We start from the raw sequence: 16,207 nt of genomic DNA on the forward strand, positions 1-16,207 counted from the left end.
CTTGAACACACACAAAAGACAAACAGAGACAGATAATAAAAAAGGACAAAGGTCAGCAGTTCAGTTTGAGCTGTTAAAACGGGCCACTCATTAACAGAGCAGAGAAAATGAAAGTACATATGAGGACACACAAGTGCACCAACAGTGACACATTCAGAATATTTAACTTAAAATTTTGAAGAAGCTGTTAGCGTTCTACTAAATTAATGAAAATGTTTGATTGGCTTGATGCATTTACTTTTGTTTTGTGTTTTATTTTGTCTGCAGTGTTGTAATTTTAAACTTTATTTAAAAAAAAATCAATTTCTCGTTTTCTGTAAAATTGTGTTCTGGGATATTGTCATATTCCAATGTGTCATATATATTTCAAGGCTGAATGAAAAATATTTCACTGAAACCTGTTCTAAAAGAACAATAAAAGGCAAAAAAAATGAAATGGGTGTAGGTTAGAGTACGCTTGGTTGATTCATTCTGGACTTTGACCCTGCAGCCTTCTCTCGCTTTAACACCTCAAGAGAAGAAACTCGGACACACACAGCAGAAAGAAACGTGTTTGTATGGATTATCTCTGATATATTGTTTAACATCATCTTTAAATTCATAGCTGGTTCTTTCTGTACAAACTGCTATCTTCCTCAGAAACCTTCTTTTAAACATAGCAGTCGATTTAGTTGCTCTGATCATTTGCTTTGAATGCACAAAATGAGGTCGCTGTCAGTCTTTGTAATAGTAAACAGGTGGATCATAGTGTGCATGTGTTTTAGCCATTTCTCTTTCTTCAGAGCACGACTTTCATTTCAAGTTTTCAGATATATTTCAGACTTTTTAAACTTTGGTGCAGTTTATAACAGAGTTTTTTTCTTTGAATTTTCAGCATTACAGAATGATTAACACGAAGTACGGACACCTCGGTGACTTCAGGGCGTTGGTCGTCATGCAACACTCTCTGGTCCTCTTTATTTTGACATGTTCTTGTGGAGGTAAAATACAAATACATGTTGAAAGGTCTTGATGAGAGTAATTATACTTTTATATTTATGCAACTGTAAATAATACATTTTTCCAAAAGTGTTTTTTTTATCAATTTAGCTGAATGTTTGCTGAAAGTAACTCGTATAGCTTGCATTAGTAAGCCAAATTTTAAATACTTTTATTGTGCTAGGTATTGATTGGAGGTGTTGCCAAATTTGGAAGTGATAAAAAAATCTCATTTTAACCTTCCATTCGAACTCCTTCCATGTGGGCCTATTTGTTTTCATGTGTCCCCTTTTTTACATGATAGGATCCATTTCTCATCCAAAATAATGGTGTTCATCTCTAGTTCCCATTTCTCATTGACATATGACTATTTCAAAACTAAAGGGCAGAGAATGTGCTTTATTTATATGATACTGGATTAAAAGTAAAAGTCCAATCCAAAAAAAACATGGTCTGATTTCTTTTCCTTTAGGTCATTCTCAGGTGATTGGTTCGTCTCAGCCAATAGTGGCAATAGTTGGTGATGATGTAATTTTGCCTTGTCAACTTGAGCCTGCTGTGGATGCTCGTGAAATGACAGTGGAGTGGGCAAGACCTGACCTGGACCCCAAGTATGTCTTCTTGAGGCGAGACGGCACAGAGCTTCAACAGGACAAACATCCGATGTACAAGGGGAGAACATCACTGTCTGAAGATAAACTGAGGTGGGGAGACATTTCACTGAAACTCACCGAGGTGAAACTCTCTGATTCAGGAGCATACAGATGCATTGTTCCTGCAACCAAAAAAGAATATGTAATTAAGCTGACTGCAGGTACGTTTAAATGTATCCATTGTGGACACATTATTATTATGCAGAGATAGAGTAGTATGATAGGTATGGTAGTTAGGTTGACCTACAGGAGATATTGGTTCACTCTGTCTTGAACTGGACTTTTTCCTGCCAGCCTCAAAGTCTTTAAGGAGTTAGGGGTTATCCTCCTAAATCTTGCTGCAGTTGCAGAATATTGTTTTCTTCTATTGTGTTTGCATTGCTGGAAACATCCTCTTATCATACACTCTACCCAGCTCCCTGCAGCATCCATTATGTGACATCTGAATGAGACAACTTGAATCATTAAAACAGCTTGGGCTTTTGACAACCTCAGCCTGACGATGAAGATTTTGGAATTTATGCCAACAAGAAAAACACAAAGGGCTTACTTGGGGACTGACAAAATGTCGTACTTTAGTTGGCCAAAAGCTGGGATTTTCTTTCTTGTTTCAAATGTTTAACCTGACTACTTTTTGGATGTTTTTCTTCTTGATTAGGTTCTGTATCTTTACCGACCGTGAGCATTTCCAAAGCCAGCAGTGGAGTGGTCCTTCAATGTAAATCTGAAGGCTGGTATCCAGAGCCTGAGGTGTTGTGGCTGGACGGTGAGGGAAAACTCCTCTCTGCTGGATCTACAGAGATCATCAGAGATCCCAATGATCTCTATATTGTCAGCAGCAGAGTGACTGTGGAGAGGAGACACAACAACATGTTCACCTGTAGAGTCACACAGAACAACATCAACCAGACCAGAGAGACACAGATACATGTTTCAGGTAGATACATTATTAATCAGTCATTGATGTTGTTAATTCTTCAGTTACAGACAGTTAATGTTAAGCTCTGTAAAGTAATTTGGCTCGTGTTTTATCATTTCAGATGAGCTCTTCATGGTCCAGTCTAGTTCTATCGTCCGCATCACCATCTGTGTCATTGTGTGCTTCATGTCGATCGTTGCAGTTGTTCTTGTTGTGAGGAAATGTGGACAAAACAAGAGTAAGTGTCATCTTTATTGAACTTCTTTCAAAAAGTTATTTTACATCAGTTCTGTTGAGGGTTAATTTCTTAGACACAAAACAAGTCATCCAATGTGATCTCAGCCTTTATAACATCCAGTGCAGGTATATCACTTTACCTGTACCGTGGCCACTTACCAACAATATGTCAATATCAGATTTCTGTGAACCCTACTTTCCCACCCTGAAACCTCTCTCCCAAATGGGAAGACAACATAGTAATACAGGTCTGAACTAAACACAGGTCTTTTCTTTTAATGTAGAAAACAAGAAGCACCATGAGGGTGAGACTGACCTGGGAAAAAGAAAAATGTTCAGACATGACATTGAACATCAGCTTCTGTTGGAGAAAGAAGGAGACGGAGATCAACCCATGACTGGTAATGAGAAGATGAAGTTTTTAGATAATATAAAGGCTAAACAAGATGAAAAGTTAGAGGAGAAAGAGAAAGAACTGGGACTTGTACAACAGGTGATTACAACACTGACGAAGCAGAAGACGGATCTGAAGATACAGAGAGAGAAACTCATCTCACTACAGCAGAAAGACATGGTACAGATAGAGAAGATCCTGAAGAAGCTGGATGACACTAATGCTTTACAAAGAGACAAAAAGAAGAAACGTGAAAAGACTAAAGAGGATCTGGAGAAGAGAAAGACAGTACATGATGAACTGTTAAAGAACACGGAGACCCAACTGGAGTCAACAGATGCTTTGTTTAACACAATGACTGAGAGGAAAGGGAAACTAGAGAATGATAAGGAACAAATTGAAAAGTACCTCAAAGAAACAGAGAGGAAGAGAGAAGAGGTTCAGAAACAGATTCAGAGAGAAGGGGTTCAGAGAGAAGAGGTTCAGAGACAACAGTCAGAGGAGGAAGGCAATCAGAGCAAACATCCATCAGAGCAGTCAGAGGAGGAAGAGTACGAAATAAGTAATCCATTTTCCAGTACTTACGTTCCATAGTTTCACAGAATAACAGTGTTATTAGCTGAAGTAATCAAACATGAATCATTCTCGACCAGATGTGACCACAGTTAATTTTGGTCGTTAATAAAGGTTGTGATTCATCTTTGTGATTTATCTTGTGTGATATCAGTGTTTTTTTTTAATGTCCTATATGGATTTGACTTTTAATGCATGTTTTAAAAAAAATGTTTTACTGATTAATTCAAATGTCCTTGTCTTTTTGTTTGATTCAGAGTCAAATAAATCACATTTTCTGGAGTTTTCAAGCTGACTTGGTTTTATAAGAGGGTTCATTTATATTTATAAAAACTGATTTTCTTACATTTGAAGAAAATGTTTGCATGTAATGAAAAATAAATAAATACATTTCAGTCATGACTTCTCTCTGAGATATCTTCTCTTTTCATATTAGGATTTTAAATGTAGACACAAGAACTATTGCTGGAATACACAAATGATAAAATAATTCAGTAAATCCATGCAATTATTTGGTGTAATACACCAAGAGGAAAACATAAGGTGTTTTCAGACCAAACAGTTCTGTGGACTTTTTGAAGACGAGTTTCCTGACAACATAAAACCATGAGGACTTTTTTTCTGTCTGAATTGGCACCGTCATGGTACCTACTCTGAAGCAGGGGCTAAAAAGGTTCCTCTAAACGGGGTTCTAGGAACTAAAATAGGTCCTAGTTCCTGCGATGTGGAATCAATAAAAAAGGAGGAGGAGAAAGTGGCACTGTTAAGCTCTGACGGCTAATATGACAAGAGCTCGTTCTCATTAAACCTTGTTTTGTTGTAACTGTGAAATCATTTCACAATGCAATCAAAGAATCACATCATCGTGGCAGCCTTCAAAAGAGACAAAGATTTGTCAATGATTATCATACGTTAACACATTTACATGGAGGTCGAACGTCCATTTGATCAATTGTGGAGGCTTCTTTTCTTGTTGGGGAGAAAAGGGATCAGCAGGTCAGTGTAATTTACTAATTAAATAATTGTCAGTGCTTATTTAAATCAAATGTAAATTCATTTTCAACATAAGTAAATCAATAATCGCATTTTGTGAAGAAACAGATCTAAGTGAGATCTCATTTGATCACACAACGCTTGCTGACTGTAACCTTTATTTGCTTAAGCAGTTTGAACAAACCACAGGTTATATGTATAGACCTATAACCGCATGAAAAAAATATACTGTAATATAAAATTTTCAGATATAAAAGCTGAAGATCTTAAAAAAGAGATCAAGTGTTAATGTTTTACAGTGTCAGGAAAGTAATATTTAACTCAGTCTGTATCATAAAATGTTTGCAAGATTAAAGATTAAACCATTGAGACAGTGCCTTCAATCTGTAAGTTTTTAAATAATTATATGCTCTAAATGATTAGTTTTTTTCAGATTAAGTGTCATCTTTATTGAAAGTGTTAATTGTACGTCTTGTCCAGGTGAGTTGAATCATTTTATCTTGCTTACACAATGATCCACAATCTGCCATGTCTGTAAATTACAAAGCAAAACAGGTCTGAACTAAACACATGTCTTTTCTTTTAATGTAGAAAGTAAGAAGCACCATGAGGGTGAGGCTGACCTGGGAGAAAGAAAAATGTTCAGACATGACATTGAACATCAGCTTCTGTTGGAGAAAGAAGGAGACGGAGATCAACCCATGACTGGAAATGAGAAGATGAAGTTATTAGATAATATAAAGGCTAAACATGATGAGAAGTTAGAGAAGAAAGAGAAAGAACTGGAACGTGTACAATAGGGCATTACAACACTGTTGGGCCACGCAGGCTTAGGACAGTCAAACAATGGACTTGGGCCTGCACCTCTGTAAAAGCCTCATTTGAGTTATTCACTGAGATCAGAAAGAGGCCTGAAAGGACTCTTAATCCCAGAATCCCCTGCGGTACTTCACACCTACGCGTGAAGTAAGGGGGGACCGGAACCTCTCTCTCCTCATCGGAGGGGACCTGAGGTAGACCCCCCATGGAGCAGGCCAGGCTACAAAGCTCCAAGACTTCCCTTGCTCGATCTCTTTCCACGCGCTGACTTCAAGTGTTCAGAGACCCAAGCTCACCTCCTGTTTCCTGCAACAAATCATCCTTTGTTTTAAGTTTTGGCGCGCAGGTAATCCACGGCCGACAGTGTTCGAAATTCCGAGCTCAGATTGTCCAGTGAACGCATCTCAGTTTCTCGGAGAGCGTCAGACTGTAACAGATTATCAGAGAGATAACGGTCTTATTCCGTCCTGCAACGAAAGGACATCAAAGGAAATCCTTTCCACTCGAAGGAGAACCAACGAAGCCGCTCTTGCCGCCATCAAACGCCTCTGCACCAGGACGGACAGAAGATCTGCTCCATCGCCGGACTCTTTTCCTTTCACCAATCGCGGGCAAAGCGATTCACAAGTGAGGCTTAATTAGGTCTGGGCAGAATTAGCTGCGTCCTATATGTGTTTAGTGCAACAGCGTTATAACCGGGTATTACTCTTCTGATCAGAAAGGCCAGTGTAAGCCGTATTAACTTTTATTCGGCCATTGGTTTGTTTCTGTGAATGAAGGGAATTACTCCGAGTTGTGGCGCGGGAGTCAGACTGTGATCCGGCCTCTTCAGGCATGCATTTCTCTTTTCTCCTCTTTTCTCCCCCTTCTACGAACACACACACACACACAGAGATCTATACACTTGTGGCCATCCAGACGCCTCAGAGACACAGATCGTGTAGGGCCGAACTCGGTCTCTTTTAGACATTAAGGCCATATTAGGTCTTTGTTAGGTGTGCGCCATCGGAAGGGTGACCACGTGGGAGAAAGCATTCTTCCCCCCCCTCGCTCTCTCTTTCATCACCAGATACACACACACACACACACACACACACACACACACACACACACACACACACACACACACACACACACCTTCCACAAGCCTTGCTTGATAATGTTTGTTGCTTAGATTCATTGATTCATTGATTTTGGATTGATGTTGCTTTGTTTAAATAAATTCTGTTATAATTTAAGAGAGCAGTTGTTTGTGATTACTGGTGTATTTGCATTGTGATATAAGCTGGGTGCGAATGCTTTCCGTACGGATTTCACGCCTTCAATTTATTAAATATAGTTATTCATTATTCATAATATTAGTAATTAAATAACTAATTTGAGACTGACTTGAGTGATGTTTTGGTTATATTTACCTGAGTACAGGTTGGTGCCCCAAAACGAGATTAAACATAGTTTAATGATATTTTATTTATATTATTAATAATTAAATATAATTATTAAAGAATATAACCAAAGTTGACTTGATACAACCCCGACAACACTGACTAAGCAGAAGGAGGATCTGTGTGGTGATTGGACAGTTCTGTATATATTTTCCTTGTTTGGTGCTTGTGTTTTTGTTCTTTCAGAGGCTGGGTGTGGCTTATTGGCTGCTGGAACTCTCTGCAATCACTCACCTGTTCATCATCTGTAATCACCGGCTGCAGCATTTATACCCTGGTTCAACTCTCCCTAGCTGCCAGATTATTTCCGCCTGCACCGTGGTAGATCGGCTTCTCATTATCAGTAAACTTTTTGTGCTTTGGATACCTGTCACTAATTATTCCCTTGTGTTCTTTTTTTCCCCAGTGCCTCCAACCACCGAGCTCCAGCGCCTCACCACCCAGCCTCCCATTCAAGCCTCACCAGCCTTCACCAGCCTCACTTCAATAAATACCCCTTTACCCACCACCCTGTTTTCCAGTCTTGCTTTTGGGTCCACTTAAAATCTTGAAGATCATAACAATCTGAAGATACAGAGAACTCAAATCTTCTCACTACAGCAGGAAGACATGGTACAGATAGAGAAGAAACTGCAAGACAAAGCTGCTATAATTGCAGAAAAAAGAGACGTGCAAAGACCAAAGAGGATCTGGAAAAGGGAAAGACAATATATGATGAACTGTTAAAGAACACAGCTGGAGTCAACAGATGCTTTGATTAACACAATGACTGAGAGGAAAGGGAAACTAAAGAATGATAAGGAACAAATCAGAAAGTACCTCAGAGAAACAGAGAGGAAGGGAGAAGAGGTTCAGAAACAGATTCAGAGAGAAGAGATTCAGAGAAATAGAGTAGAGGAGGAAAATAAAGATCTCTGAACTGAACAATCGTTCCTCTGCTAACATCCTCCTGTTTGAGTAAAACAGTGTGGACATACGACAACACTCCGTTACTTCATGTAAATGCTTCTTTGATTGAAATGTATTTTTTGATGTTATTGTTTTTCATAATGTTGCCTGTATCTACTTACTGTAAAACTTCTATTAAAAGCCCAGGCTTTTATTTCCTTTCAATCTATGAAATGATCCTGTGTTTCTTTGGGACAGCCGTCAATCAGAGACGAACTCGTGCACAGCAGCAATGATGCTTAAGACTTTAAAACTGTAAATTAACACCAGAAAGAATGTTTAACTGTTAATCATTACATTTACATTTATATCCATTTTCAAGTGTGTATAGAAGAATCGTTTATCATATAACCTTGAACACACACAAAAGACAAACGGAGACATTTAACTTAAAAGTTTGAAGAAGCTGTTAGCTTTCTACTAAATTAATGAAAATGTTTGATTGGCTTGATGCATTTACTTTTGTTTTGTGTTTTATTTTGTCTGCAGTGTTTTAATTTCAAACTTTATTTAAAAAAAAAAATCAATTTCTCAATTTCCGTAAAATTGTGTTCTGGGGTATTGTCATAATCCAATGTGTCATATATATTTCAAGGCTGAATGAAAAATATTTAAAACCTGTTATAAAATAACAATGAAAGGCAATAAAAATGAAATGGGTGTAGGTTAGAGTACGCTTGGTTGATTCATTCTGGACTTAGACCCTGCAGCTTTCTCTCGCTTTAACACCTCAAAAGAAGAAACTCGGACACACACAGCAGGTACGTCCAATTTGTACAAGAAAAAACGTATTTGTATGGATTATTTAAGACATAATGTTGAACATAATTTTTAAATTCATAGCTGGTTCTTTTTGTACAAACTGCTATCTTCCTCAGAAACCTTCTTTTAAACATAGCAGTCGATTTAGTTGCTCTGATCATTTGCTTTGAATGCACAAAATGTGGTCGCTGTCAGTCTTTGTAATAGTGAACAGGTGGATCATAGTGTGCAAGAACACAAAAAAGAACATTTTTAAAAAACAACAAATGGAAGCTGAAGATTTCTCTCTTTTCTTTAATTGCAGGTCGTTTGAAAATTATTACAGCGTGCTTTCCTGCAAAGTGTTTCAGCCATTTCTCTTTCTTAAGAGCACGACTTTTATTTCAAGTTTTCAGATATATTTTTAAAAATGTTGGTGCAGTTTATAAGTTATTTTCTTTGAATTTTTCAGCATTACAGAATGATTAACACGAAGTACGAACACCTCGGTGACTTCAGGGCGTTGGTCGTCATGCAACACTCTCTGGTCCTCTTTATTTTGACATATTCTTGTGGAGGTAAAATACAAATACATGTTGAAAGGTCTTGATGAGAGTAATTATACTTTTATATTTATGCAACTGTAAATAATACATTTTTCCAAAAATGTTTTTTGTTTTTTTTATCGATTTAGCTGAATGTTTGCTGAAAGTAACTCGTATAGCTTGCATTAGTAAGCCAAATTTTAAATACTTTTATTGTGCTAAATATTGATTGGAGGTGTTACCGAATTTGGAAGTGATAAAAAAATCTCTTCTTAACTTTCCATTTAAACTCCTTCCATGTGGGGCTATTTGTTTTCATGTGTCCCCTTTTTTACATGATAGGATCCATATCGCATCCAAAATAATGGTGTTCATCTCTAGTTCCACTTCTCATTGACATATGACTATTTCAAGACTAAAGGGCAGAGAATGTGCTATATTTATATGATCCTGGATTAAAAGTAAAAGTCCAATCCAAAAAAAACATGGTCTGATTTCTTTTCCTTTAGGTCATTCTCAGGTGATTGGTTCGTCTCAGCCAATAGTGGCAATAGTTGGTGATGATGTAATTTTGCCTTGTCAACTTGAGCCTGCTGTGGATGCTCGTGAAATGACAGTGGAGTGGGCAAGACCTGACCTGAAGCCCAAGTATGTCTTCTTATGGCGAGACGGCACAGAGCTTCAACGGGACAAACATTCGATGTACAAGGGGAGAACATCACTGTCTGAAGATAAACTGAGGTGTGGAGACATTTCACTGAAACTCACCGAGGTGAAACTCTCTGATTCAGGAGCATACAGATGCCTTGTTCTTGGAACCAAAAAAGAACATGTTATTAAGCTGACTGCAGGTAAGTTTGCATTTATCCATTGTGCACACATTATTATTATGCAGAAAGGTATGGTAGTTAGATTGAACAACAAGGGTTAAAATTTTGTGACATTATCTGGAACGAATGCTTGTATTCATTGAAATGGTTGTATTGGTTCACTCTGTCTTAAACTGGACTTTTTCCTGCCAGCCTCAAAGTCTTCAAGGAGTTAGGGTTTATCCTCCTAAATCTTGCTGCAGTTGCAGAATATTGTTTTCTACTATTGTGTTTGCATTGCTGGAAACATCCTCTTAACATACACTCTACCCAGTTCCCTGCAGCATCCATTATGTGACATCTGAATGAGACAGCTTGAATCATTAAAACAGCTTGGGCTTTTGACAACCTCAGCCTGACGATGAAAATTTTGGAATTTATGCAAACAAGAAAAACACAAAGGGCTTACTTGGGGACTGACAAGATGTTGTACTTTAGTTGGCCACAAGCTGGGATTTTCTTTCTTGTTTCAAATGTTTAACCTGACTACTTTTTGGACGTTTTTCCTCGTGATTAGGTTCTGTATCTTTACCGACCGTGAGCATTTCCAAAGCCAGCAGTGGAGTGGATCTTCAATGTAAATCTGAAGGCTGGTATCCAGAGCCTGAGGTGTTGTGGCTGGACGGTGATGGAAAACTCCTCTCTGCTGGATCTACAGAGATCATCAGAGATCCCAATGATCTCTATACTGTCAGCAGCAGAGTGACTGTGGAGAGGAGACACAACAACATGTTCACCTGTAGAGTCACACAGAACAACATCACCCAGACCAGAGAGACACAGATACATGTTTCAGGTAGATACATTATTAATCAGTCATTGATGTTGGTAATTTTTCAGTTACAGGCAGTTCATGTTAAGCTCTGTTAAGTAATTTGTTATGTGTTTTATCATTTCAGATGAGCTCTTCATGGTCCAGTCTAGTTCTATCGTCCCCATCACCATCTGTGTCATTGTGTGCTTCGTGTCGATCGTTGCAGTTGTTCTTGTTGTGAGGAAATGTGGACAAAACAAGAGTAAGTGTCATCTTTATTGAACTTCTTTCAAAAAGTTATTTTACATCAGTTCTGTTGAGAGTTAATATCTCAGACACAAAACAAGTCATCCAATGTGATCTCAGCCTTTACAACATCCAGTGCAGGTATATCACTTTACCTGTACCGTGGCCACTTACCAACAATATGTCAATATCAGATTTCTGTGAACCCTACTTTCTGACCCTGAAACCCCTCTCCCAAATGGGAAGACAACATAGTAAAACAGGTCGTAATTAAACACATGCTACAGGGGCAGCAGTAGCTCAGTCTGTAGGGTCTTGGGTTGGGAACCAGAGGGTCACCGGTTCAAGTTCCAGTGCGGACCAAGTATTGAAATTGGTCTTGTAGCAGGAGAGGTGCCAGATCACCTCCTGAGCACTGCTGAGGTGCCCTTGAGCAAGGTACCAAACCCCCTCTCCACCACCAGCTCAGGAGCTCCCACTGTGGGCAGCTCTGTCACTCTGACATCTCTCCATTAGTGCATGTCCATAGGATCCTGTTTGTGTGCATGTGTGTATATTTCAGCTTATATGTGTGTTGCATGACTACAGAGTGTAAAAACTGAAATTTCCCCTTACAGGGATCAAAAAAAAGTTAGTCTTTAATTTTTTTCTTTTAATGTAGAAAGCAAGAAGCACCATGAGGGTGAGACTGACCTGGGAGAAAGAAAAATGTTCAGACATGACATTAAACATCAGCTTCTGTTGGAGAAAGAAGGAGACGGAGATCAACCCATGACTAGAAATGAGAAGATGAAGTTATTAGATAATATAAAGGCTAAACAAGATGAGAGGTTACAGATGAAAGAGAAAGAACTGGAAAATGTCCAACAGGTGATTATAGCACTGACGGAGCAGAAGAAGGAGCTGAAGAACCTGAGAAATGAAATCAATTCACTACAGCAGGGAGACATGGTACAGATAGAGAAGAACCTGAAGGAGCTGGAGGTCGCTTGGTTTGACATTCTTGGTTTTAACAAAGAAAAAAAAAAGAATCTTGAAAAGACCAGAGAGGATCTGAAGATTGTATATCATGACCTGTTAAAGTACACAGATAAACAACTGGAGTCATCATATGCTTTGATTAACACAATGACTGAGAGGAAAGGGAAACTAAAGAATGAGAAGGAACAAATCATAAAGGACCTCAAAGAAACAGAGAGAAACAGAGAAGAGGTTCAGATTCAGAGAGTAGAGGAGGAAAAGATTACAAAGGAACATGAAACACAGTCGCCAGAGGGAGGGGACGTAAGAAATAATCCATCTTCCAGCACTAACATTCAATAGTTTCACAGAATATTTTCTTCATCTGCAGCGTTATTAGCTGAAGTAATCAAACATGAATCATTCTCGACCAGATGTGACCACAGTTCATTTTGGTCATTACTAAAGGTTGTGATTCATCTTTATGATTTATTTTGTGTGATATCAGTGTTTTTTTAAATTTCCTCTATGGATTCATGGTTTGAATTTTAATACATGTTTTTAAAAAAATGTTTTACTGATTAATTCAAATGACCTTGTCTTTTTGTTTGATTCAGAGTTAAATAAATCACATTTTCTGGAGTTTTCAAGCTGACTTGGTTTTATAAGAGGGTTTATTTATATTTATAAAAACTGATTTTCTTACATTTGAAGAAAATGTTTGCATGTAATTAAAAATAAATAAATACATTTCAGTCATGACTTCTCTCTGAGATATCTTCTCTTTTCATATTAGGATTTTAAATGTAGACACAAGAACTATTGCTGGAATACACAAATGATAAAATAATTCAGTAAATGCATGCAATTATCTGGTGTAATACACCAAGAGGAAAACATAAGGTGTTTTCAGACCAAACAGTTCTGTGGACTTTTTGAAGAGGAGTTTCCTGACAACATAAAACCATGAGGACTTTTTTTCTGTCTGAATTGGCACCGTCATGGTTCCTACTCTGAAGCAGGGGCTAAAAAGGTTCCTCTAAACGGGGTTCTAGGAACTAAAATAGGTCCTAGTTCCTGCGATGTGGAATCAATAAAAAAGGAGGAGGGTTCCAACAGTTTTTAGAACAATTTAAAATTCCTGCCGTCTGAAAACACCTATAGGGAGCTAATAAAGATTACTCTTTGTAATCCACATACTGTCAGACTAGTGAGGATCAGGATTGAAGTTGAAGGACTTGTCACGTCTAGTTTAATCATTACAGATATCAATTATTTGGGATTATTCTACTTTTGAACCCCCAACTCCCCATCAATCTATACATCCATATATGATGGATGTATAGATTGTTTTTTTTACTAAGAAAATGATGCATGTATTTTTGTGAAAATCTTTTTCTCTGAAATGTTAAAATGATAAGATGAGGAAAGTACGATAGGACTGATTTTTATTGTTGGGTTGCAAAAAGAAATATGAACGAAGTATCTGCAGAAATCACAGTGTTGTTTCAATGTGTTCTACATTACATTTCTGTGCTGGAACTCCAAATACTGCACAGAAGATAGTTTATTTTCAGTATTTTTATAGTTCAATAAAATCATTTATTATTTTAAATTCACTGAGTCCCCAAAGTAAAATGACTTTGGTAGCTGGAAAGGGAAATGTAGCATGTCCTGGACATGCAAAAAGGGGTGAATAACTTTACTATAGCTAACGGAAGCTCACCACACATTAGTTAACTAGACTACTCTTTCCTAGAACTAAATGAGAGCTCACTCCCTACCAACCTGCTAGTCTACTCTTTCCTAGTGGAAGGAGCTATGTAAAATTACTCCTCTAACACCCTTTGGAGGATGGATGAACAAGTTATAATCACAGCCCCAGGATTACCTGCCTAACATTCATTTCTAGAATAATTAGATTCAAGGATAACCCCTGGTATAGGACTCTAGATTACGCCCCGGAGAGGGAATAACTGTGAACTCCCCTCACTAGGATGTTAGGTGTGTATGAAGTGTGTGATATAAATCAGTAAGACAAGTGTGCCGTGGTGTGACTGCTCAAAACTTACCTTCCGACGTACACAGGGTTCTTAAGGGGAACTTCCAGTTATGAATGATTTCAGTCAGAAAATGATTTCAAAAAGTTTCCGAAAAATTTATTAAAAAATTTCAAATGATAATATGAATGCAAATACAAAAGAGTAAAAGTAAAAATATAAAAAATGGAAAAGGAAAACAAAACTCAAAGACCAAAGTCTAAACCTGTGAGTGTAGACACTTGAGGTTTTAAAAGATCTTGGCTCAGAGACTAAGTCCCAAAATGGGATTTCAAAAGTCAGAGTGATGTGGATTCGTTGAGCAAAGCAAAAAAGAACCTCGATCAGATTTTCTACAGCGTTTTTATAGACAAAAAGTCTCTCTTTTTTCAAGATCCTGTAACACCTCAACAATGCACGTTCGCAGAAACGTGATGCATACACAGGTCATGCCAAGTTCATGACATAGGTAATACCAAGTTCATATGTGGTTTCAGCTCGAAGACCGTGAACCGAGCAGATACTCAGAAGAGCTGATACTCAGAAACGCTAGACGCCTACGAGCTCTATGTGGTCTTGCTTTAATGTATGGCACACTTATCTTGACCTCACAGGAGCGTAGGCACTACGAGTGTGTGTAAGTTTAACAGGAAATGTTGAAAGCAGAAAAAGGTTATGACTTTATGACCTATGTATTAAATGATGAAAGAATTAAATGATAATAAAAGAAAAAAACTAAAACAAATTCAACAATTGCATAACTCTTTCTGATCTTTCAACAGAAAAGATCAGAATACCTTAAAATCAGTTTACTGTGAAAGAAAGTGGCACTGTTAAACTCTGACAGCTAATATAACAAGAGCTCGTTCTCATTAAACCTTGTTTTGTTGTAACTGTGAAATCCTTTCACAATGCAATCAAAGAATCATGTCATCGTGGCAGCCTTCAAAAGAGACAAAGATTTGTCAATGATTATCATACGTTAACACATTTACATGGAGGTTGAACGTCCATTTGATCTTCTCTTCAATTGTGGAGGCTTCTTTTCTTGTTGGGGAGAAAAGGGATCAGCAGGTCAGTGTAATTTACTAATTAAATAATTGTCAGTGCTTATTTAAATCAAATGTAACTTCATTTTCAACATTTGTGAAGAAACAGATCAAAGTGAGATCTCACTTGATCACACAACGCTTGCTGACTGTAACCTTTATTTGCTTAAGCAGTTTGAACAAACCACAGGTTATATGTACAGACCTATAAATCCATAAAAAAAATATACTGTAATATCAAATTTTCAGATATAAAAGCTGAAGATCTTAAAAAAGAGATCAAGTGTTAATGTTTTACAGTGTCAGGAAAGTAATATTTAACTCAGTCTGTATCATAAAATGTTTGCAAGATTAAAGATTAAACCATTGAGACAGTGCCTTCAATCTGTAAGTTTTTAAATAATTATATGCTCTAAATGATTCGTTTTTTTCAGTTTAAGTGTCATCTTTATTGAAAAAGTTAATTGTACGTCTTGTCCAGGTGAGTTGAATCATTTTATCTTGCTTACACAACGATCCACAATATGCCATGTCTGTAAATTAGAAGTATAAATGGCTTGCAACAGATTTCTGTGAACCCTACTTTCTGACCCTGAATTTTTCCTCCCAAAGGGAAGACAACATAGTGACACAGGTCTGAACTAAACACATGCCTTTTCTTTTACTGTAGAAATCAAGAAGCACCATGAGGGTGAGACTGACCTGGGAGAAAGAAAAATGTTCAGACATGACATTGAACATCAGCTTCTGTTGGAGAAAGAAGGAGACGGAGATCAACCCATGACTGGAAATGAGAAGATGAAGTTATTAGATAATATAAAGGCTAAACAAGATGAGAAGTTAGAGAAGAAAGAGGAAGAACTGGAACTTGTACAACAGGTTATTACAACACTGACAGAGCAGAAGAAGGGTCTGAAGATACAGAGAACTCAAATCATCTCACTACAGCAGGAAGACATGGTACAGAGAGAAGAAACAGATGAAACTGGAAGACAAGGCTGCTATAATTGTAGAAAAATGAGATGTGCAAAGATCAAAGAGGATC

General features: G+C 37.6%; 2 protein-coding genes and 1 long non-coding RNA gene across 9 annotated transcripts in view; all 3 read left to right on the plus strand.

Annotated features, from left to right (window-relative positions):
* The first annotated feature begins 822 nt into the window (after nt 1-822).
* LOC136177382 (CD276 antigen homolog) overlaps nt 823-16,207 on the plus strand; it is a 55,861-nt gene continuing 40,476 nt past the window's right edge. The window contains exons 1-6 of one of the 7 annotated variants that reach the window (XM_065950501.1): nt 823-980; nt 1,451-1,792; nt 2,290-2,568; nt 2,672-2,788; nt 3,072-3,661; nt 7,873-8,615. In XM_065950501.1, coding sequence (XP_065806573.1) covers nt 884-980; nt 1,451-1,792; nt 2,290-2,568; nt 2,672-2,788; nt 3,072-3,661; nt 7,873-7,929 — 1,482 coding nt within the window. In that variant the 5' untranslated portion in view covers nt 823-883 and the 3' untranslated portion in view covers nt 7,930-8,615. Of the gene's footprint in view, nt 981-1,450; nt 1,793-2,289; nt 2,569-2,671; nt 2,789-3,071; nt 4,157-7,872; nt 8,616-16,207 lie in introns of those variants that run through there. The other 6 variants (XM_065950503.1, XM_065950502.1, XM_065950500.1 and 3 more) reach the window with 6 other exon arrangements.
* LOC136177385 (uncharacterized) lies at nt 6,099-7,746 on the plus strand. Its single transcript, XR_010665000.1, has 3 exons — nt 6,099-6,193; nt 7,198-7,332; nt 7,418-7,746. It is a non-coding gene; the product is annotated as an uncharacterized lncRNA (long non-coding RNA).
* The window catches only part of LOC136177384 (butyrophilin subfamily 1 member A1-like), a 30,561-nt gene continuing 29,443 nt past the window's right edge, over nt 15,090-16,207 (plus strand). Inside the window, exon 1 of the mRNA XM_065950506.1 lies at nt 15,090-15,187. The gene's annotated coding sequence lies outside the window, so the exon portion shown is untranslated. The remainder of the gene's footprint in view (nt 15,188-16,207) is intronic.

The sequence above is a fragment of the Labrus bergylta genome, chromosome 22 (assembly GCF_963930695.1).
Source record: "Labrus bergylta chromosome 22, fLabBer1.1, whole genome shotgun sequence".
In the NCBI taxonomy this organism is placed as follows: Eukaryota; Metazoa; Chordata; class Actinopteri; order Labriformes; family Labridae; genus Labrus; species Labrus bergylta.